Raw genomic sequence first — 26012 nt, 5'->3', positions numbered from 1 at the left:
GATACAGAACCAAAAACATTCTAAAATTTGAATGATGGCAGCAACTAGATGCATGTAATTGGTATTGACATTTTGTTTTAGAAAATGTGTGTGTAGGTGTGTATGTGTGTTGGTGTGTTGGTGTGTGTATGTGTGTTGGTGTGTTGGTGTGTATGTGGGTGTGCTGGTATGTGTGTGTGGGGAGGTAAAAATTTGATATGAATCCTTTCTTTTTACTAATAAAGGGCATCATAAGAAAATTGAAATAAAACACTGATCAGTATTAAGTGAACTGCCAAAGTGTGTTATGTACACTAGTTTTGAGATAATAAACAAATGATAAAGTAAGGAATAAACCGCAAACCAATTCCGTGGAATGATGTTTGTCCTGTTCCCGATTTTGTGTTTATTGTCGTGGCTTTGTCAATTTGGTTATGACAAGTGGATTTGATTAAGTGCCTTTTGAATTTTCTGTTTTTCAGTTTCCAATTTGCGTGCCAACAGATATATTCAACTACAAAAGTCTACAGTATTAACATAAAAATAACACTACTGTGTTATAAATGTATATCTATAATATAATACAGATAAAGAAATAAATCACCTGATGCTAAGCATATCTTTTCTTTCATCTCATTTGCTTTTTCTGTTAAGGTTTGTGCGTGGCGAAGAATATACTGTGTTGAATTTGTATCACATGCTAAAATGGTAGGGAAATATAATATTTGTGCGTGTAATTTCCTAGAATAAATCATATTTTTTCAATTTGCATATATACACAAAAAAACAAAAACAGTAACAATTTTCGATTTGTTGGAATAAGATACTAATTTTGAAACACTTTTAAAAAAAATATATACGCAGTCGCTAAGCCATTACAAATTGGCCAAGGATAATTGATCGTAGCTGAATAAAGTTTTAAAAAATGAAGAGCATATTATCCATGCCATCGGTCGTTGTAAAATATTTAGCATAAAAGGTCAATCCGTGGAAAAATCAGTATAAATTCAAGCCTAAATGAATTATTTCTCAATTGTATGATCTAAACAGCGTAATCTATACAATAATGTATGAAAAATATCACGACATTTGTGGCGGTTTGGGCATAAATGAGAAAAAACAATTCATACCCAATTCTCTGGCTTTTTTCTCCAAAGAGGTTGCCTCAATATATATGGCTTCAATCTGTTTTTTAACTTCTTCCTTTTCTTCATGTCGCAATTCATGGAGGTCTTCCAAATTAAAGTTTTCCAAACCTGTAAGATATGGAAATGGCGGAATAAATAACGATGTTTCAAATATACACCGCGATAATGTATCATAATTTGACATTCCTTAACTATAATTTTGGAATTTGTGCAGTTTTTCTAGTTTTTGAAGTATTTGATTTGTACTATCAACCCTACGTTTCGAATTCTGATTTTAGGAATTGAATATTGGTCTTAATATGACCTCTACTATGATTAATGAAATAATTATGTTTGAAACTGTAACCATTACCTTCAAAATCGCCTGTTACACCTGTCATATTTCCTCTATTTAATTCACGAACAAAAAACCCTGTAATGAGAATGTGAAATATATCATATTTATTTTTAAAATGTCAACAAAATCTTTTTTTTATTAATTGTATATAACCGGAGAAACCATGAGACCCCTTAAAAGTCATATAATTATATATAGGATGAACAGATTTAACCAAAATGGATTGCAGTTCAGGGTAATAAGAGGTTGCCTAAGACATTATTTGCGTCAGATTACCAAAAGTAAATAAATTATAGGATGGGTATCCAGAGATATCCATAATCATTATCTGTTTATGATGAGCAATATTCATATTCAATATAAATGTTGCGGGAAGTGTTAACCAAATTTAACATCTGGATAGTGTGAAACGAGATAATCGATGCCAATAAAGATTCATTAATTATGAATTGTGACCAGAACCTAAAGTTAATACCTGTGTATGGTGACCAAAGGTAACCACATTCCAAATCTGTAAAGGGTGACCAGAGGTAATTTAAGTAAATATATGTATACGATGACCGGAGGTAATCTCATTCAATAATATGAAAGGGTTACCCAATTCGAAATCTGTGTAGGGGGGCCAGAGGTAAACATATTTAATATCTGTGTAGAATGACCTGAGTTAACCACATTCAATATCTTTTAAATTGACCAACGATATTCATCTTATGAACTGTCACCATAGTTAACATAAGCCAATTTATTGTAGGGTGACCAAAAGTAACCATTTTCAATATCTGTGTAGGATGACCAGAGGTAACCATAGCCAATATCTGTGTGGGTGACCAGAGGTAACCATATGCAATATCTTTGTAAGGTGACCAGAGGTTACCTTAGTCAATATCTGTGTAAGGTGTCCAGAGGTAACCTTATTCAATATCTGTGTAGGGTGACCAGAGGTAACCATATTCACAATTTTGGTAGGGTGACCAGAGGTCACCCTATTTAATATCTTTGTAAGTTGACCAGAAGTAACCATATTCAATATTTTTGTACGGTGACCAGAGGTAATCACATTTAACATCTTTGTAGTGTGACCAGAGATTACCAAATTAAACATCTAAGTAGGGTTAATAAAGGTACCTAAATTCAATATTTATGCATGGTGTCTAAAGATAAATAAATGTATATCTGTGTATGGTGACCCGAGGTAACCACATTAAAAAAAAACAATTGCTATATATATTTGTTGACAACGGCTACATAATTTAATATATGTGTACATCGACCAGAAGTGGCTATATTAATTATAAAAGTAGCGCAAAAAGTGTGCACCGAGATAACCATTGCTAACCAAATTCATTATTTATGATTTGTAACCATAGGTAACATAAGTCAATTTTTTGTAGATTGACCAAAGGTAACCATAGCCAATATCTGTGTGGGTGACCAGAGGTGACCATGTTCAAATTATGCGTAGAGTGACCAGAGGTAACCATACTTAATATATGTGTAGGGTGACCAGAGGTAACCACATTCAAACTCTTTTTAGATGAACAAAGAAAACCATATGCAATATCTTTGTAAGGTGACCAGAGGTAACCATATTCAAAATTTTAGTAGGGTGACCAGAGGTAACCATATTCAAAATTTTGGTTGGTTGAGCAGAGGTTACTATATTCAATATCTTTGTAGGGTGACCAGAGGTAACCATATTCAATATTTTTGGAGGGTGACCAGAGGTAACCACATTCAACATCTTAGTAGTGTGACCAGAGATTACCATAATAAACATCTTAGTAGGTTTAATAAAAGTACCTACATTCAATATTTATGCATGGTGTCTAAAGATAAATAATTTTATATATGTGTATGGTGACCCGAGGTAACTACATTAAGAAAAGGCAATTGCTATATATTTTTGTTGACAATGGCAACATAATTTAATATATGTGTACATCGACAAGAAGTTGCTATATTAATAATAAAAGTAGCGTAAAAAGTGTGAACCGGGATAACCGATGCTAACCAAATACATTATTTATGAATTGTAACCATAGGTAACATAAGCCAATTTATTGTAGGTTGACCAGAGGTTACCATTTTCAATATCTGTGTAGAGAAACAAGAGCTAACCATACTCAATATATTTGTAGGGTGACCAGAAGTAACCACAATCAATATCTTTTAAGATGACAAAAAAAAAACCATATCCAATATCTTTGTTAGGTGACCAGAGGTAACCATATTTAAAGTTTTGGTAAGGTGACCAGAGGTTACCATGTTCAAAATATGTGTAGGGTGACCAGAGGTAACCATAGTCAATTTATGTGTAGGGAGACCAGAGGTTACCACATATAATATCTTTTTAGGTGACCAAAGATAACCATATGCAATATCTTTGTAAAATGACCAGAGTTAACCTTATTCAATATATGTGTAGGATGACCAGAGGTAACCATATTCAAAGTTTTGGTTGGGTGACCAGAGGTAACCTTATTCAATATCTGTGTAGGGTGACCAGAGGTTACCATATTCAATATCTTTGGAGGGTGACCAGAGGTAACCACATTCATCATCTTGGCAGTGTGACCGGAGGTAACTATATTCAAAGTTTTGGTTGGGGGACCAGAGGTAACCTTATTCAATATCTGTGTAGGGTGACCAGAGGTAACCATATTCAATATCTTTGGAGGGTGACCAGAGGTAACCACATTCATCATTTTGGCAGTGTGACCAGAGGTTACCATATTTAAAGTTTTGGTTGGGTGACCAGAGATAACCTTATTCAATATATGTGTAGGGTGACCAGAGGTTACCACATTCAAAAAAGGCAATTGCTATATATATATGTGTGTGTTGACAATGGCAACATAATTCAATGTATGTGTACAGCGACCAGAAGTTGCTATATTAATAATAAAAGTAGCGCAAAAGTGTGAACCGGGATAACAGATGCTAACCAAATACATTATTTATGAATTGTAACCATAGGTAACATAAGCCAATTTATTGTAGGTTGACCAGAGGTTACCATTTTCAATATCTGTGTAGAGTAACAAGAGCTAGCCATACTCAATATTTTGTAGGGTGACCAGAAGTAACCACAATCAATATCTTTTTAGATGACAAAAAAAACCATATCCAATATCTTTGTTAGGTGACCAGAGGTAACCATATTCAAAGTTTTGGTAAGGTGACCAGAGGTTACCATGTTCAAAATATGTGTAGGGTGACCAGAGGTAACCATAGTCAATATATGTGTAAGGAGACCAGAGGTTACCACATATAATATCTTTTTAGGTGACCAAAGATAACCATATGCAATATCTTTGTAAAGTGACCAGAGGTAACCTTATTCAATATCTGTGTAGGGTGACCAGAGGTAACCATATTTAAAGTTTTGGTTGGGTGACCAGAAGTAACCTTATCCAATATATGTGTAGGGTGCACCGTGACCAGAGGTAACTATATTCAAAGTTTTGGTTGGGTGACCAGAGGTAACCTTATTCAATATCTGTGTAGGGTGACCAGAGGTAACCATATTCAAAGTTTTGGTTGGGTGACCAGAGGTCACCCTATTCAATATCTCTGTAGGGCGACCAGAGGTAACCATATTCAATATCTTTGTTAGGTGACCAGAGGTAACCATATTCAAAGTTTTGGTAAGGTGACCAGAGGTTACCATGTTCAAAACATGTGTAGGGTGACCAGAGGTAACCATAGTCAATATATGTGTAGGGAGACCAGAGGTTACCACATATAACATCTTTTTGGGTGACCAAAGATAACCATATGCAATATCTTTGTAAAGTGACCAGAGGTAACCTTATTCAATATATGTGTAGGGTGACCAGAGGTAACCATATTTAAAGTTTTGGTTGGGTGACCAGAAGTAACCTTATTCAATATATGTGTAGGGTGACCAGAGGTAACCATATTCAAAGTTTTGGTTGGGTGACCAGAGGTAACCTTATTCAATATCTGTGTAGGGTGACCAGAGGTAACCATATTCAAAGTTTTGGTTGGGTGACCAGAGGTCACCCTATTCAATATCTTTGTAGGGTGACCAGAGGTAACCATATTCAATATCTTTGGAGGGTGACCAGAGGTCACCACATTCATCATCTTGGCAGTGTGACCAGAGATTACCAAAATAAACAGCTTACTAGTAGGTTTAATAAAGGTATCTACATTCAATATTTATGTATGGTGTCTAAAGATAAATAACTTTATATCTGTGTATGGCGACCCGAGGTTACCACATTCAAAAAAGGCAATTGCTATATATATATATGTGTGTGTTGACAATGGCAACATAATTCAATGTATGTGTACAGCGACCAGAAGTTGCTATATTAATTATAAAAGAAGCGCAAAAGTGTGAACCGGGATAACAGATGCTAACCAAATACATTATTTATGAATTGTAACCATAGGTAACATCAGCCAATTTATTGTAGGTTGACCAGAGGTTACCATTTTCAATATCTGTGTAGAGTAACAAGAGCTAACCATACTCAATATTTTGTAGGGTGACCAGAAGTAACCACAATCAATATCTTTTTAGATGACAAAAAAAACCATATCCAATATCTTTGTTAGGTGACCAGAGGTAACCATATTCAAAGTTTTGGTAAGGTGACCAGAGGTTACCATGTTCAAAATATGTGTAGGGTGACCAGAGGTAACCATAGTCAATATATGTGTAGGGAGACCAGAGGTTACCACATATAATATCTTTTTAGGTGACCAAAGATAACCATATGCAATATCTTTGTAAAGTGACCAGAGGTAACCTTATTCAATATTTGTGTAGGGTGACCAGAGGTAACCATATTTAAAGTTTTGGTTGGGTGACCAGAAGTAACATTATTCAATATATGTGTAGGGTGACCAGAGGTAACCATATTCAAAGTTTTGGTTGGGTGACCAGAGGTAACCTTATTCAATATCTGTGTAGGGTGACCAGAGGTAACCATACTCAAAGTTTTGGTTGGGTGACCAGAGGTAACCTTATTCAATATCTGTGTAGGGTGACCAGAGGTAACCATATTCAAAGTTTTGGTTGGGTGACCAGAGGTCACCCTATTCAATATCTTCGTAGGGTGACCAGAGGTAACCATATTCAATATATTTGGAGGGTGACCAGAGGTAACCATATTTAAAGTTTTGGTTGGGTGACCAGAAGTAACCTTATTCAATATATGTGTAGGGTGACCAGAGGTAACCATATTCAAAGTTTTGGTTGGGTGACTAGAGGTAACCTTATTCAATATCTGTGTAGGGTGACCAGAGGTAACCATATTCAAAGTTTTGGTTGGGTGACCAGAGGTCACCCTATTCAATATCTTTGTAGGGTGACCAGAGGTAACCATATTCAATATCTTTGGAGGGTGACCAGAGGTAACCACATTCATCATCTTGGCAGTGTGACCAGAGATTACCAAAATAAACAGCTTACTAGTAGGTTTAATAAAGGTATCTACATTCAATATTTAAGTATGGTGTCTAAAGATAAATAACTTTATATCTGTGTATGGCGACCCGAGTTTACCACATTCAAAAAAGGCAATTGCTATATATATATGTGTGTGTTGACAATGGCAATATAATTCAATGTATGTGTACAGCGACCAGAAGTTGCTATATTAATTATAAAAGTAGCGCAAAAGTGTGAACCGGGATAACCGATGCTTACCAAATTCATTATTTATGAATTGTAACCATAGGTATTATAAGCCAATTTATTGTAGGTTGACCAGAGGTAACCATTTTCAATATCTGTAATTGTTTACCAGAGGTTACCTTTTTCAATATTTGTGTACGTTGATCAGAGGTTACCACGTTCAATTTATGACCGAAGTTTACAAAATTAAATATTTAAGTAGGCTAACTATAGGTAACCAAATTAAATATTTATGCACGGTGACTAGAGGTAATCAAGTTTTCTATCTGTGTAAGATAAGAGGTAACCACATTCAAAATATGTGAAGGGTGACCAGAGGTAACCCAATTCAGTATTTGTGTAGGGTAACTTGAGGTATTTAAAGTTCATATATGTATAGGGTGACCAGAGGTCACCAAATTCAATATTTTAGTAATTTATGTATGATTAATCATATTAAAACTCTTGCACAGTCATCAGTACATTTTCATTATTACCGGACTTAAGAAAGAACTCACACGATGGGAGCGTTCAAGACATGATTAAGAAGATTCCTGTTGTTCCTTACTTTTTTGTTGTAAATTTCTTTTGGTATATCTGTTTACTCCTTGGTTTTGATTGTATTTGTCTTAGTAGGGTGACCAGAGATTACCAAAATCAAGACATGTTTAGGGTAACAAGAGGTAGTTAAAGCCAGTATATAGGTTTTGAAACCGAACATAACTCAATTAAAAGTATTTGAAAGATGTCCAGATATAACCGTGATCATTATCTGTGTAGGATGGCAAGTTTATAACTAATTCAAACATCTGTGTTGGGTGACCAGAGGTTTCCATATTCAGTATATGTGAAGGGTGACCAGAGGTAACCATATGCAATATCTTTGTAAGATGACTAGAGGTAACCTTATTCAATATATGTGTAGGGTGACCAGAAAGAACCATATTCAAAATTTTGGTAGGGTGACCAGAGGTCACCATATTCAATATCTTTGTAGGGTGCCCAGAGGTAACCATATTCAACATCATTGTAGAGTGATTAGGGTTAACCATATACAACATCTTGGTAGGGTGTCCATATATTACCAAATTAAACATCTAAGTAGGGTTATTAAAGTTAAATAAATTCAATAGTTATGCACAGTGTCTAAAGATAAAAAATAGAATATATGTGTAGGGTGACCAGAGGTCACCACAATTAATTATGTAAAAGGTGACAAGGTGCAACAAAATTCAATATCTGTGAAGGCTTGCCGGGTTGACAAGAGGTAACCAAATTCAATATCTTATAATGTTTATTGCAATTCAATACATGTGTTGGGTGACCAGAGGTCACCACAATTAATTATGTAAAAGGTGACAAGATGTATAGAAATTCAATATCTGTTTAAGGGCCATTCAATATCTATATCTGTGTCAATTAATTAGAAGAACCACTGTAAATTTATCTGCAAAGGAAGTAAGGTTAATAAAGTTACTATGCATTTTGTATCAAATGACCAGTGTAACTGTATGCACTATTATTTTCTGTATAGGGTGACCAGAGGTAACCAATGGCAGTTTAAAGGTACCCGAGTTCGAGGCATACCATCTTTTTAGTTATATTTCATGAGAGTGCAATATAGGCCATTAGGTTATTTTTTTTTCTGAAAAATAAGCCATATCACTCGTTAATAGAGTTACAGATGAATCTTCTATGCATTTTCAATTGTTTGTTTTGAGTGAATCATTATGATTATTGATTATTTGTGTATTATTTTTTACTTTTTGTACCTCTCTCAACAGTATCCTTTGAAATATGGTGATTCCAGAACTTTGCATTAAGCTCATATCCGTATTGTATAACAGCAATTATAAACTGAGTATGCTGCACTGAGTATCCCCTTAGTAACGTACTTTCACTTTAAACCGGAAATCATGTACTTTTTTTTGTCGCGTATAGACTCAATTTTAACCGTTTCTGTTCAGGTGACCAGTGGGCACCGTTCAGCGTAACTATTATCCTTGTGCGCACTTTACAGGTACCCCCATACATATGTTCTCTTTTCTATTTATAATTTGTTAATCATAAATCAAAAAAATCAAACTTTCAAAGAGCGAAATAATCAAAACTGCACGTTAAGTTTAGTATTTTTTCAAAGTTTGGTTAAAAATCTAAACTATCAAATTTTAAAACTAGTTTTAGAATTTTAAAATTTTAAGTATTTGGTTGAAAATTTTAAAAAATTCAAAAATTTGGAATGTTGATATTTTAAAATTTTGATAAAAAATCCAAAAAAAACTAAAATTTAAAACTTTTAAAAATTTTGAATTGTTAAGTGTTACATGGACTCTTTCCCTACTCATGTCAATCTGGTAAGTATGACACAGAAGCAGTCGTGAAGGAATTATATTGATACTAAAAACATCTGTAATACTAAATGCCCCCTGAATACTTGCAACAACATTTTTATTATTGTTAAACTACAAGATGATGTCAGTCAGAAAAATTGAATTAACACTTTTCGAATGTGTAAAGAAAACAACAAAACATGTCAAAAATGATTGATTTGAGTAAAATGAGGGGTATTTAAATTTCGATCCAGACACATTATATATTACATAAATCATAGACTGAATAATAATAATAAGATTTTGAATTTCAATTTCTATTTACAAGTTTAACATGACCTATTTGGATCATAAGATTTGTGTTTTTTTCTTCTTTCATTTTAGTACTTATGTTGGTGACATTTAAAATAAATCAAAAATAATATTTGAAATCACATTTTTTACTTATCCATACTTATGTAAGAAATAGGCAATCCCCCCCTGGGTTATGGAATTAAAAGGCATGCCTAATGATACTGATACGAGACGGTACAATTTAATGGATTTAGAATTTTTAAAATGAAAAAACGACATTAAGGTGGTACCAAACACATGACTAAAATTAATTTGGCTCGTTTAATTTTCATAAAATTTTGACAAAATATTTACTTTGACCTTTGACAAAAGTATGAAAATTTCAAAAAACTTGATCCACACACTTTATCGGAAAAGCTTCATTGGATATATAGCAGGTTACAAGAGCGCAATTATTCGTAATGCATTTTCCATAGGGTACCAGTGGTGTTCCGTATTCTATTTCTCGAAGACTACTCAAACAAGGGAAAAACGGGTAGCAGTCCCTGTTAATAGAAATGCAAGTGTTGCATTACATTCAAAAAAATATATAGGGTCATGCGGCAAAAATTGACTTAAAATGCAGTTGAAAAAGATCGTCTATTTTTTTTTTCGCTTAATGAAAAAGGCATATTTTTAATGGTTCCGACGTGCAGAAATGGAAGATATTTTCTATACTTTGTAAAATGTGAATTTGATTTTCTGGATTTTTTTAAACCTAATTGGATAAGCTTTCGATTAAAAGTAAATCCAATCCTGTATCATCCAATCAGAAGCCGTACAGGATTCTATTCTGAGTACCATCTTAATTGCGCTCTTGTAACCAGCAGTTTGACAAACATTAATTTTGATCATTGAGAAGCTTAATATTTCTGTAACAATAGAACGTGATTAAAACGTTCAGCTGATTTTTACAGAGTTATCTCCCTGTAGTGTTATGTACCACCTAAAAGCAAAGAGATGATTAATTTACGTACTTGAAAATACCTGTCTAAATTCTATTCAATTGATTAACCGTTATCTTGATGATATTTTTCGCTAAATAGTCAAGAGTTCTCTAAATATTCTGCCGAAATATTAACAGCAATAAGTGTCCTTTCCTACATTTAGATATTTCAGTTTTACACCAGAAACTCTACACAAAAAATTACGACAAAAGGGATGATTTTTCTTTTCCTATTGTAAATTTTCCTTTTTTGGATGTTGATGTTTATTTACTAGATATCAACTTAATTGTAGTGCTGTTCTATTCTAGATATCAACCTAATTGTAGTGCTGTTCTTTACTAGATAATAACCTAACTGTACTGTTTTACTTTAATATATATCAACATATTTGTACTGCTGTACTTTACTATTTATTAACCTTAATGTAGTGTTGTACTTTACTAGATATCAACCTAATTGTACTGATGTTCTTTACTAGATATCAACATGATTTCAGTGTTGTACTTTACTAGATATCAACCTAATTGTAGTGTTGTACTTTCCTAGATATCAACCTCATTGTAGTGTTGTACTTTCCTAGATATCAACCTTAATTTTAGTGTTGTAATTTCCTAGATATCAACCTTAATTGTAGTGTTGTAATTTCCTAGATATCAACCTTATTTGTAGTGTTGTACTTTACTAGATATCAGCCTTAATTGTAGTGTTGTAATTTCCTAGATATCAACCTAATTGTAGTGTTGTACTTTCATAGATATCAACCTTAATTGTAGTGTTGTAATTTCCTAGATATCAACCTAATTTTAGTGTTGTACTTTACTAGATATCAATCTAATTTTAGTGTTGTACTTTACTAGATATCAACCTAATTTTAGTGTTGTACTTTACTAGATATCAATCTAATTTTAGTGTTGTGCTTTACTAGATATCAACCTTAATTGTATTGATGTACTTTACTAGATATCAACATTATTTGTTGTGTTGTACTTTATTAGATATTAACCTTACTTGTTGTGTTGTACTTTACTAGATATCAACCTTACTTGTAGTGTTGTACTTTACTAGATATCAACCTAATTTTAGTGTTGTACTTTACTAGATATCAACCTATTTGTACTGCTGTATTATGTAAAGGTTCAATATAGATGTAAGGCCACATACGTCACGGTCTATAGAATGCTGATGATTTCGTCCTTTGAATAGGAGTATGACGTAAATGACTGTTTTGAGAGTAATTTTGTAGTGAAACATGGACTTGACTATAATTTTTAACTATAGATATATTCCGTTCATCAATGGAGGTAATGAAAGAAACATTACGAATGTCAAAACAATCTGATATTCTTAATACTGGCTATAGTTGCTAATAGTACAATAACTGTCCAACGTATCCGCAGATAGTTCCATGTGGTTTGTTCGATTAATAAGAAAGTTCATTTATCTGTCTCGTTGCATATTTGGAAATGTCAGGACTTTAAGTATAGGCTTTGCTCATTGTTTAAAACCGTATGGTGACCTCCACGTCATTTGAACTTTGGTAGATAGTTTTATCATTGGCAATCATACATTAAATATCTACTTTTTTACGTGTAATTTATTTGCATTCAACGCAATGTTCAAATGTACAAAAATAATGTCATTTTTCACGTATTGATGTTTTCACATTTCATTAAACACGTTAAATGTTGACGTTTTAGTTATTTATAATTGAAATTGATACTGCATGTAAAGTGTCTTGCTGCATCTGTCAGTCAAAATTAGAATGATTAACGTTTGGCCAAATACACAAATGAATATAAAAAAATATTTGATATAGCAGTGGATTGGATATTACTTAATGGGGGTCTTGATTGGGGGTGGGTCTTAATTTTATTCATTATGCCAATTATTCTCCATTCTTTACTTTTGTGTGCCATTTTTCAATATTCTTTGATTTTTGGTTTATTATTCTGTATTTAGTAAACCCCATTCAGACCCTGGTTAATGTAGTAGACACGATACACATTTCTGTCAAATGTATCACCTTTCTACATGCCAATTTTCAACCAATGTTTAAAGTTTTGTATAGTGACACACGACGTTCCGAAAGTCACTAATTTCCAAAAAAGAGAAATATTGTTTTCTGAAAATCTCAATAATCATACTATGTACCAGATCTACCGTTAAATTATAATACAAATTCACGTACAAGTAAATTTGGGCTCATAAATAGCCAAAATATATTTCTCATTCAGCAAAGGTTCAGTGATGTAAATCTATGTGCTAGTTTAAGTAATCAACAACATCAAAAGCACGAATTCTTGACAAAACTGTCATCTTTTTATCGGTCAGAACACTTTGCCGTGGTCCATTTCTGTACAAAATACATTTTTATAAATCTATGATCTATACTTATCATAAATCTACAGCGCTAGACCTAACATCTCCAGCACTTGACTTTAGATCTACAATGCTGGACTTAAGACCTCCAGCGCTTGACTTTAGATCTACAATGCTGGACTTAACACCCCCAGCGCTTGACTTTAGATCTACAATGCTGGACTTAACACCTCCAGCACTTGACTTTAGATCTACAATGCTGGACTTAACACCTCCAGCGCTTGACTTTAGATCTACAATGCTGGACTTAACACCTCCAACACTTGACTTTAGATCTACAATGCTGGACTTAACACCTCCAGCGCTTGACTTTAGATCTACAATGCTGGACTTAACACCTCCAGCACTTGACTTTAGATCTACAATGCTGGACTTAACACCTCCAGCGCTTGACTTTAGATCTACAATGCTGGACTTAACACCTCCAACGCTTGACTTTAGATCTACAATGCTGGACTTAACACCTCCAGCGCTTGACTTTAGATCTACAATGCTGGACTTAAGACCTCCAGCGTTTGACTTTACACCTCCAGCGCTTGACTTTAGATCTACAATGCTGGACTTAAGACCTCCAGCGCTTGACTTAAGACCTCCAGCGTTTGACTTAAAATGTACAGCTTTGGACTTGAGATCTTCAGCGCTGGACTTTATATCTACACCGCTGGACTGTATACATGTATATCCAGTGTTTGACTAGACACTACAACGCTCGACTTTACATCGTCAGCGCTTGACTTTATATCTGCACCGCTGGACTGTATAATGTATATCCAGTGTTTGACTAGACATCTACAACGCTCGACTTTACATCGATAGCGCTTGACTTTGAAAAAAACTTTATTTGTACGAGACCAACAGTACTCTTTATTATCCGTATGCTGATATGATTAGTGTTTTCCTTTTTGTTTGTTTTTGTTCATCCATATCATACAGAAAATAACTTAGAAGTTAAGTTGATCTAATTTTTTATTTCTAATTCTGACTTCGAATATTTCACTTCGATAAACTAGACCAGTTACTTGTTAAGATAGGTATTTAATTAAATAATTATTTATTTCATAACATTTCATTTGTTAGATAAAGCGATTTAAAAAATATTGGGCATTGACCGCTTTAATAGAAAGTTTGTCCTGTGTATTGTTCTATTTGTTTATTTGACAACGGTGTTCAGATTAAGATAATCGATTTTACATTTAAATTATATCTATTACCGTGGAACTATTTCTCAAGTTACATGTGTTGTCCTTTAATATCCCCACCAGCTATAAACATTTTAATTTTATTCTGGAAGAGTTATTTTTGTGCTTCATCATCCATTAACCTATTTTCTTGTAGGTTAGGAACAAAAAAGTTTGCTATGGTCTGTTAAATTTTTTTTATTAAAAAATTAATGGGTTTTTATATGTTTATAAATCTATAGTTTTTTAAGAAAAATCTATGGATTTGAAATTTGAAATTTTGATTACTAGTAAATCGTGACATATCCCTGTCCATTTACTGTTCCTTGGTCTTAATTCAATTTAGAAATTCGTCATTTTTATCATTAATTTTGCTTTTAAATTCTGTCAGTTCTTTATTCAGATACAACTCCTGTTTAAACTATGAAGGGACCTCGGTTTCCGAGTGGTCTTAGTAGCCAAACTTCTATATCACTAACTGTCAACACCGAGGTTGTCAGATCGAGCCCTGCACGTGGCAGGTGCATTCGACTCAAATTTAAATTAACTGGGATTGTCAATTTTCCTGCCGAAGGTGGGTGGTTCTCTCCGGGCACTCCAATAAAAACTGACCGCCATGGAATAGCCAATAGTGCTGATAGTGGTGTTAAACACCAATCAATCAAATAAACATTCAATTAATTTATATTAAGGATGTCAAAGAGAACACGTACTACACTCAAGTATCGATCGGTATGATATGTAGTGTACAAACTGTCCCAAAAATTGATGACACATCAGGGAACTTTGTTTAAATACACATTAAATATCTTAATTGTTGTTTCATTTGTGCATGTCCATTATATTTCTTCCAATCATATGAAAATTCATTGTGATTTTATAGCACAACGGCACATTGCAATGAAATATTGAATGTTCATATAAATCTACATATCTATTTTTATCTCATATAAATCACCTACAGTTTATTCAAGCCAGGACTAGAACCATATATATGAAGTTTTATATCTGCCTCTTTCTATTTTGAGATATCATTTTGCATATGGTGTTCTCATCCAAAAAATGTTTAAAGATAGATAAATTTCTTTAGAAAACAAGTTTCGAGTTTGAAATAAATCAGTAAAGACCCGTCTAAATAGCATTTAATTGATAAATTCAACAACACTTACCGTCATCTTGATGATATTTTTTCGCTTAATAATCAAGAATTTTCTATATTTACTACCGAAATTTATCCAAAAGAACTTACTTTAAATAAATCAAATATAAACGCCAATAACTGTCCTTTCCTAGATTTAGATGTTTCAGTTTTACACGGGAAACTCTACACTAAAATTTACGACAGAAGGGACGATTTTTCGTTTCCTGTTGTTAATTTTCCATTTTTGGACGGTGATGTTCCTAGCTTTTGCACCATCTTACGGTGTTTATATATCACAACTTGTTCGCTATGCCCGTGTCTGTTGTGACGTTTTGGATTTCAATGAACGTAATCTATGTATTACTGGTAAATTATTAAGTCAGGGATTTCGTTACTACCGATTATTTAAAACATTTACTAGTTTCTTCAACGGATACAAATATTTGGTTTGGAAGTTTGGTTGTAGCACATCCTAATTTTTACGGAGACGTTGTTTACCGAGCCCGGAATATTAGATACGATCCGGTTAAACTTATCGATCCTTTGAATAAACTTATTCTGAAAGGTTACCAATTCAACATTGTAATTAGATCTCTGAATATTGTTTTATTGGTATTAATATTGATTTTGTTATCAGTAAATTAAATTCAAACTAAATATCATTTTTATATACATTATGCACATTTATGCCTCTACAATCTGTCGATACCTGTATCTTGGCATTGCACAAGGTCATGTTTTTCTCGGACATTTTTACACTAAATCCATTGGATTTTGGGTGTGTACGGATTGATATTTTAGTCTTAGATGACTTTTGCCTTATTTTTTTTATTAGTTGTTATTGGCTTTGAACTAGCTGTCATTTACTGCGAGTACTTTCAGATCTGTACATAATGTCTATTTCGTTGTGGGGATGTATAAGTACCCTGCCACGTCCGGTCTGTGTTTTAGTTAGATGTATTTCTGCTTTGTATCGATCTGATGAGTTAAGTCATTTTCAACTGATTTTTATAGTTTGTTCTAATGTTGTACTGTTACACCAATGTCCCAGGTTAGGGGAAGGTTTGTGCGTTCAAACTAATTTAACCCCTCCTTATTCTGTATGTGCCTGTCCCAAGTCAGGAGCCTGTGATTCAGTGGTTGTCGTTTGTTGCTGTATATCATATTTGTTTTTTCTTTATTATTTTGTACATAAATCAGGCCGTTAGTTTTTTCGTTTGAATTGTTTTACATATGTCACTTCGGGGCCTTTTATAGCTGACTATGCGGTATGGGTTTTTCTCATTGCTGAAGGCCGTACGGTCACCTATACTTGTTAATTTCTATGTCATTTGGTCTTTTGTGGAGAGTTGTCTCATTGGCAATCATACCACATCTTCTTATTTTTACATCTAATTTACCACTTTTTAAACTATTTCTTTTATGTTCCAAAGTGTAATTAACTTTTTCATGAAACGTTTTGCCTGTTTGATTTGAGTAAGCAGTTAAGTTTTACATCGGAATTATTGATATTCAGATGTTTTTAAAATAAAATGTATAGAGGAATACCAGCATGTCATATAATTGGTAAATGTTACAGATATAGGCATCATACATTAAGCATTTCAGCATTGATAATACACCTTTAAAATCTAAGAGGAATTTAGTAAGTTCTCCTGGAATTGTTAAGTTAAATGACTGTTTATGTACAACACAATATACTTTATATACCTAGGATTGGATTTATTTAAAATAAATCATTGATATAAAAAAAATATTTTAATGATTTGTAATAAATATTAATTTTCTATCCGGCATGCTGCAGAACTAGTTTTGAACTGGTTTTCACTTCAATACATCAAAATATGTCATACATATAATATGTAATAGATAATAAAGTTGAAATACTAGAGTTAGAAGATAATGCTGTTATTGTAATGCAGCTTTAAGATATTTTTTGTGTAACCCTTCTTTACCTTTTTATACCTAAATACTTAAAATTATTACACATTCTCAAAAAAGAAATATTTTTTTAATAGTTTACCAAGTTTGTTATTCAGGTTTGTTAAATACGTGTATATTAAAGTTAGTTCTTGACAGATTCACCTCTAAGCACCATTTAGTACATATTTTTTGGATAAATAATGAATCCTTCTAGTCATACTTAACCGATTATATTATCTTTTTATTCTTCCAAGGTCGTTAATTTTAGCTACGAATCTAACGTATGAAAATTTTCATATAACAGGTTTTCATGAGTAAAATGTCATCTGAAATAACCGTGTTGTCTTTCGATCTTCTAAACATTAGATTAGTTAATGTACTTTTAAAATATCAACATCCTTTCATTTTCTCATTAATATATATGTCAACGCAGTTGTTGTTTGATTAAATTCATGTTCAATTAACCGAAGGACAGGTGTGTATATGTTCCAGCCATGTTTATAAAGATTTGTATTAAAATGTCAATCCTCATGCATACAATTGACAACTATAAAGTAGCACGAACGTCATTCACATAAAACAAAACCAAACCTTTAAACGTTCTATTTCTGTCATGTGGAATGAACCGAGTTAAATAAGATCCGGGTAAGATGTAGTTAAACTATGAACTGACAACGGGCATAAACAGTATCAAATAAATACTGAATTGACGTGTAATTTAAATGGACCATGTTAACTTTTAATGGATTTGTAGTTTTAATTTACACAATTCAAATTCATGTTCACCTATTTGACTCCAATTCTCATATTTGATGTATAACATACTAAAACGTATATCCAAATTACAAAAAGTGAAAAAAAAAAAACAATTAACAATGCATGGACTTGTTATAATGTATTCGCACTTCGTGTGTATTTTAGAATAGACTCCATCTAATCAACCATCGGGATGACCTCCGAAAAATACCGATGATCTATGACCCTATTTACACATAAATATAATTCTAAATACACAGAGAAACTGTGACAAGCGCAATTGTATAAAGACGATTTTTTTCTGTGTCTGTTTTGATTTCATGTCATAGATTAAAAAATGTAAATCTGTACCTGTACATGAAAGAATGTGTATGGGTCGAATAAGTCAACGAAATGGTTCTTTCAGGAGGGTTTCAATGTTGACATTATTTTCTCTTTTTTAGCAAATGCATGAAACATTTCCAGCTAAGGGTCACATTGAATGTCGCATGAATACGGATTCAAATGAGGTTAGATTATTGGCTTGTAGGCCAATGAAGCATCAGCGATGTTTTGTTTGTGCTTATTTTAACAAAAATTAACCAAACTCACTGCTTGTAGCGAAGTATTATTTCAAATTACGCTTTTAAAATGTTTGAAACAAGCAAAATCATATTTTAATGTTACAAATCGTAGCTAATGTCCCATTAAATGGCCAGACTTCCATGTATCGTATCATACTAGAAGATACTTTTAACGAAAGTTCGTGATTTCCAAGTCAGATTAAAATGTTCAATGAATCTTAGTATACTTAGTAATAAGAACAAACATTTATTCTATTAACATGAGTTTTTCGGTAGGTGTTTCATTGATTTTAATCAAAATTTATTTTTTTCATATTTTCTTCTTTGTTCAAACTGTGTGTACTCAGGCAATTTATTTTGAAAGGTGTTTAATTTCTTTTTGTCTTGCTCCGTTGTTTTCCAGGTTTCACATCCATACAGTAGTACCGATATAACCAAACTGTTGAATAACTTGACCTTTGTTTTGAATGACAACACTGTTGATCTCCATATTTTCCTCAACCTGCTATATTGGACTTTGGTTTTCTTGAACCTGTTTTTTTTTTCTATATCATTGTCACAGCCACCTTTTGATGTTACTATTCTCGCATAGTAAAATTTTAAACCAATATTACAATTTTTTACAGTGTTAACAGGGGAGGTTAGATTTTAACCCTGTAGATTTCCCACTGTTACGTCCAATCAAAGTCCATCGTTTATTAAATAACCTTTTGTAATGAACAAATTAGACAAAGATCCAATCTAAACCATCTAACAATAAAACAATTTCTAAAAATCACGTTTCGACTTTTAGTGTAGCATTAACTTATTCATATGTAAACCATGTGATAAATGCAATATTACACAATAAGAAGACAATGAATTTACACTTAATGGTGTTTTCACTTTAATTTTTTTTTAATTATTCTGATTTTTAACGTGTTTTGATGATTTTATAGTAACAATTGAACCATAACACGATAAAAACAAACTATCCTTTCGTACTTTTACGTACTTTAGACAAGCATGATTGACAATACCTATTGCAAACATATTTAGAATTCAGTCATTTAATAAGATATGAGGAAAATATTGTGTTTTCTCCTTTTTCTTGAATTATTTTCCCAATTCAACGCATTTTTTGGCTTACGAGACGGAGGGTAAGTACTGGTCACTTTGTAATTATATTCTGGATACATTATTTGTGGGATTAATATTTTCTTGTATTTCGTGGGTACAGTTGTTAACAAAGAGCACATGAACTAAATAATGTTATGCAAATTATTTTAAATCGTTAAATCAATTATAGCATGAAGATATAATGTGTCATCATGAAACGAAATTTGGTACCCACGAAAAAAAAGAATTCGTATGGGTTCTTCATACATATAACATACAATGCATGGCCATAAGTATTCATCACTTGTGATTTTTCACCAGTATATATTTCACACAAATATACGGTTTAAAACAAATATTTCATGGGAATTTAATCAACTTGGTACTAATAGAACCAGAATTGTCACAGGCCTATTTTTTTATTTTTTTATTTTTTTGTTGTGGGACGTTTTCATTTTCTGATGATATAAACACATGTCAAGTATTTGTTTGTTTGTTCATAAATTTGTAATACATTTCAACTAAATAAAATTCAAAAAAATTATTATACGTGTTCATATCAAGAAAAAAAAATTAACAACAAAACTATGATCAAATAAACTACTATACTTTAGACAATTTTGTGTCTTTTAATAACTAGTTTGTAAAATTCTAACAGTAAATTGCCTTCAAAATAATTCATTAAAATAAAGTGTTTTAGATGAAATATATAGCAAAAAAGGTCATGCGCTGTACAAGTTAACATGGTATGTTTCCTTTCTAATAACATAATGTTGAATTGTCCTATATGATTTGATATTTGGAAACTCCAAGTTCCAAATGAAATATCATTTATTGAAATATATTCCAAAATTAAGGGGCCTCGGTGGCCGAGTGGTCTAAGTAGTTCATCTAATCATTAATAAAAAATAACTGTGTATGCCGGCGAGGGACATTCATTCACATAGTAATACGGTATACAACTAAAAGAAAAAATTCTAAAGACAAATAGTCATTACGGTTCAGTTTAGCTTGATATATAGCTGAAGCCCAAAGAATGAAAAAAAAAATTAGCTCGCTGATGAATTTGTTTGTATTGCCACCGTCCGTTATGATTATTGCATTGTAGTTTATATTGGTACATTTCCATGAAAGATCTTGACTAGATGGTTTGTTCAAAAAGATATAAAAATCCATCGTGACATACACAATTGTCCCCCTTACTAGTCTTTTAACTTTTTAAAACCTAAAAATACATGTTATTGGCTTTGTTAATGTGAATTACTTATAAACGACACATATAAGTTTTATTATGTTCTTATTCAATACTTCAAACGAACATAAATAATTTACAAATAAAGCTCAACACCGTTATATGGTTATCAACTCGCGACGACAGCACATAAGAAACAGCCTTTGTATTAAACCCTCATTCCAAAGCCATACATCGCCGTCATATACTGTTCAAAAGCCTTTGTATTAAACCCTCATTCCAAAGCCATACATCGCCGTCATATACTGTTCAAAAGCCTTTGTATTAAACCCTCATTCCAAAGCCATACATCGCCGTCATATACTGTTCAAAAGCCTTTGTATCTTCTCTCTTCTAGCTGTTACCTCTCTTTAAGCGCTGGATGTCTAGATTTTCTCGGAAGATCACATCATAGATTACACTTAACTATATCATGGTTGCTGAACTTATCTGGTGATTGTAAGTAGATAAATTGACTTGGCAAAGTTGTAATGAGCAGGTCTAGAGTGTTTTCCTCTCTTGTCGGGTGTGCTAGTTTTTCATCACTTGCTTCGTTCAGTATATCTATCAATGACTGATCGTCAATATCAGCAATACAAGAGTTGGTATCTTTGTTCATTTTTGTCTTTCTGTTGTTTTTAATGTAGTAAATCCCCAAGAAGATGTATTTGAGGATGACAAGTACGTTTGTCCTGTGCTTTTATCTGATATAATTGGTCTTTCAGTAAATATGTGAGCAGCTGGTGCATCTGGTGGTCTGTACCAGCTACCTATGAAATGAGGTTTTCCATTAATTGTGATTTTGTTCCAAGTTGCATTTGAACTATTATTTTATGTTTCTTTAATCACTCTGTAATGTTTATGTCATGTTGTTATTAATGTTATGCTCTTAATGGGCCCTTTAATTTGGAAATCAAAATATTGTATTGTATTGTATTGATTCCGATTCATTTTCAATCTTTTGCATTGTTACTGAGTCAATGTTGGATTTAACAAGCAGTATAGTCCCACCACCATTTGCTGTTCTATCGTTGCGGTAAACGTCATATCCTAATAAGTCTGGAATGAGTTCATTGGATTTAATACTGATGTCAGTTTTGGTAAAACATCTAGCATGAATCCATGTGTCACACTCATCGCACATGATAGCTTTATCTGATCTTCTCACAGTTTCCTACAGATTACACAGTTGTTTTTTGTAGGACCAGGGTTTAATTCGATGTGTTTGGATAATATAAATAGGGCACGAAAGGATATGTGTTGGTTCAATCTCTTTTTCATTCCATGGTGTGCAAGACATTAGCTTCAGCACTTGCTTCGTTGAGTATATCTATCTATGACTGACCATCGCTATCAGTCTGACATTATTTACTTGAATGGCCATTGTCAGAAAAATATAGTTTACACTATTTAAAGGATCATGTTATAACTTATCTTTTGCTTGATTTAATGTGATTTTCACATTAAATGATAATTACATGATACATATAATATATAGTATTAATTATACAGTGATTTCCAAGATATATTACATTAAAAATAAATGATTAAATAACTATACTCCATACCAGATGGTGTTTGAAAATAAATAAAATAGAATATTAACCCTCTCTAATACATAAAAAATAAACTACATCACTACTACATGTATATTTGGTATGTATGGCAGGCCGTTTTTATATTTATTTAACTATGATTTTCAAGATACCTTGTAAAGTTAATAATATATCCGATACAGTACAGTGTATGTATAAGATATCTCATATACTTTATGAGATCTCTTTATTAATTTGAAGTTAAATAATAAGATGTTTTTCGAGATTAAAATTTAAAAGCCATCTATAGCTCCATACTTCCAACTTGTTTATTTCATCTTGTATAACATTTCTATCGTTTGGAACTTTTATTATTCTAAACATCTTGGTATCGTTTGCGTATAGGTTAGAATCTGAATCTACTTGGTCAGGTAATTTGATACCACCAATGTTACTATACCGAGTACCAAACATATCTTAGGGTCTGGATGAGTGTCCTTACTATATCGAGTACCAAACATATCTTAGGTTCTGGATGAGTGTCCTTACTATACCGAGTACCAAACATATCTGAGGGTCTGGATGAGTGTCCTTACTATACCGAGTACCAAACATATCTTAGGGTCTGGATGAGTGTCCTTACTATACCGAGTACCAAACATATCTGAGGGTCTGGATGAGTGTCCTTACTATACCGAGTACCAAACATATATGAGGGTCTGGATGAGTGTCCTTACTATACCGAGTACCAAACATATCTGAGGGTCTGGATGAGTGTTCTTCATTTCTTTATTCTTTAATCTTTTATATTATTTTTCTTTATTCTTTATTTATTTTGCCCATTATTCTCTATTCTTTATATTTCAGCACCCCATTTTTCTCTCATATTTAGTTGCTTTGCCTATTTTTCTCTTTTCGTATTTTGTTTGTCCTTTATTCTGCCCATTTTACCCATTATTGATTTATTCTCTATTCTTTATATTTCAGCATCCCATTATTCTCTAATATAAATTGCTTTGCCTATTTTGCCTATTCTTAATTTTTTTGTCCTTTATTCTGCTATTCTCTAGAGTGGGTGGCGCATATTCGCCGTGGACACATTTTCGCCGTTTTTGCTATTTTTTCTGTAAATTTCGTGTGCCTTTACCCAATACTTGCCTAAAAAGATGCTAAACGCTGTTTGTAATGTTCGAACTGTTGATATTCCTCTTTACCCCATTTCCAATGTTATTCGCACATATAAAGAAATACGCAGTAGTTCAGTTTGAACGATTTTGGCAATTATGTAAGATTTATATGGCACGCATGCGCAGTCATAAAGTAAATATCTGTTAGAAAAATCGTATAGGAATGATCTCTCAAGCTAATTCATGTAATTGCAAACAATTGTTTTTATAATATACCAGGATAATGAGGATGGTCATATGATACATTGCGGCGAAAATGTGTCCCCCATGGTACAAGAACAACTTGATTTCCTCTTGAGTTTGCGTTCATTTTTAAAACATTTAACCAATGTTTTGAAGAGAATTCCTTTATCATGTTTATCAAACATTTTTTTCATATAGTAAACTTTCTGAAACCTACATAAAAAGTTTCAAATATTCGAATGTAGGTCGGATGTAGGTGGAAATGAACGAATTTTGCGGCGAATATGCGTCATCCACTCTATTTCAAGTTGTAAACCGCACCCATCCAGACCCTCATATCGTTATTCATAAAAAATAACCCGTGATACAGTTAAAAAAAACATTTGAAGGAGCAATAAGCTCTAATAACGTCTGATGGTATATGCCCTAATGGGTCACGTCCACGGGAAAAAATTAAGTAACTGCAGTGGCGGATCCAGGGGGTGGGGAGTTCCGGGGGTTGGAACCCCTCTTTTTTTGACGATCAATGCATTTGAATGGGGACATATAGCTGGAACCCCCTCCCCCCCCCCCCCCCACCATATCCTGGGTTAGGACCCCCCTTTTATAAATGGCTGGATCCGCCCATGAACTGTTAACATGATATCAAAAGTCTGGTGCAGATGAAAGAGCAGAAATGTAATTACATTCCCCTTCCCTTATCGTATCCTTTATATTGAATGTCATATATATTCATTAGCGCTAATGCAGTAACTATGATAATGTTGTAAACAAGTACATACAAATGTTACAAAAAGAGCAGTGACAGTGGATATAGTTTTATCTTTTAACGGTGAACAGGTGAACCAAATCATGTTTAAAAAAACTGAATTTATAGTTCAAAAGTTGTAGTCAATATGTTACAAATGGGAAAATTAGGATACGGGAACAAAGCACAATGTCTAATTATCAAACCAAGAATATTCAAAACTGAAACTTTCAGATTAATCTTTCCATGCAAAATAAACCAAGGTCTTCTGATAACTCAACCAGTACACAGAATACAAATAAACCTGCAAGTACAAAATTACACATTTATACACCATGAAGATGTTGAAAAGATTGTATCAGATCTGCATTGGTAAACAAGAAACTATATGTTACAAAATAAAACTCAAAAACATCTCAAAACTGAATGGGTGCACCAATACAAAGTCCCAGGAAATATAGGGAGAGAATTTCATGAAAACATACATGTGTACCTGCCAACTTTTCAAAATCTCCATGGGGGATTTTAAGCGCAAGATGACCTAATGCTGAGACTGCTTATATTGTCATTACTACTATTATGTTGTTTGGATGAGTATGTATGTACTTATATATCCTTTTAACTCATTTGAATGCCTGTTTTGAGGTGTTCAGTTTATATAATAAAGAATTTTAAAATTCAGATCAACACCTCATGGGGGATATCCCCCATAAATCGAGATAGTTGGCAGGTCTGTGAAAATAGAACACATACAGGGAAAAAAGAGATGACAACCATTACAAGAAAACAAACATAAATTCTTTGAAACATCTGATGTAGATGCATGTACTACAGCCAACAATTTTGATGAAAACTAAAAGAGTCAACTTTTGTTACTATGAATGACATTAGCACTAAAAGTTGGATGACAAAAGTGGACTCTTAGATCAAGCATAATAATTCTAAAGATAATTTTTGCTTCATGTTTTAAATGTGTTTTTGTTGTTCTTTGATTAAAACATTAATTTGTTTTGTTTAAATAATTTTTTATTAACATTAATACTATTTACATGTCCAGAAATGTTTTCTAAAATCAACATATCAGAATTTGCTATCGCTACATGTGAATGGTTATATAACACGGGTGATAACAGTGACATTCATCATTTAAAGTTTATATATATATGAGTGGCAGTCAAGGCATATGATTTGGTAACATTTCTTTTTACAAATATTTTAGTTTAGATGTCAGAATATTTAAATATGTATAAAACTATAAATTTTTAACTGGATAATATTTATAGATTTTGATAGGTTTGAAGTATTCCTTGAGGATTAAGGGAGCTACCATTTGATTTTTATGGGGGCTAGGATGAAATTTGAAAAA

At 32.7% G+C, this 26012-nt stretch overlaps 1 protein-coding gene and 1 long non-coding RNA gene across 2 annotated transcripts in view; one reads left to right on the top strand and one right to left on the bottom strand.

The window, feature by feature from the left end:
* Positions 1–1115: 1115 nt before the first annotated feature.
* LOC127704496 (uncharacterized) lies at positions 1116–9021 on the bottom strand. The gene is made up of 3 exons (XR_007983306.1): positions 8887–9021; positions 1480–1539; positions 1116–1235 (listed from the first exon to the last, which is right to left on the bottom strand). It is a non-coding gene; the product is annotated as an uncharacterized LOC127704496 (long non-coding RNA).
* A 10689-nt stretch (positions 9022–19710) lies between these two features.
* Positions 19711–26012, top strand: part of LOC127706737 (uncharacterized) — a 125864-nt gene continuing 119562 nt past the window's right edge. The window contains exon 1 of the mRNA XM_052211396.1: positions 19711–19803. Coding sequence (XP_052067356.1) covers positions 19724–19803 — 80 coding nt within the window. The 5' untranslated portion in view covers positions 19711–19723. The remainder of the gene's footprint in view (positions 19804–26012) is intronic.

Source organism: Mytilus californianus, unplaced genomic scaffold (genome assembly GCF_021869535.1).
Source record: "Mytilus californianus isolate M0D057914Y unplaced genomic scaffold, xbMytCali1.0.p SCAF_6, whole genome shotgun sequence".
In the NCBI taxonomy this organism is placed as follows: Eukaryota; Metazoa; Mollusca; class Bivalvia; order Mytilida; family Mytilidae; genus Mytilus; species Mytilus californianus.
The sequence above is the reverse complement of the archived record's forward strand: the minus strand, read 5'-3'. Positions and strand labels throughout refer to the sequence as shown.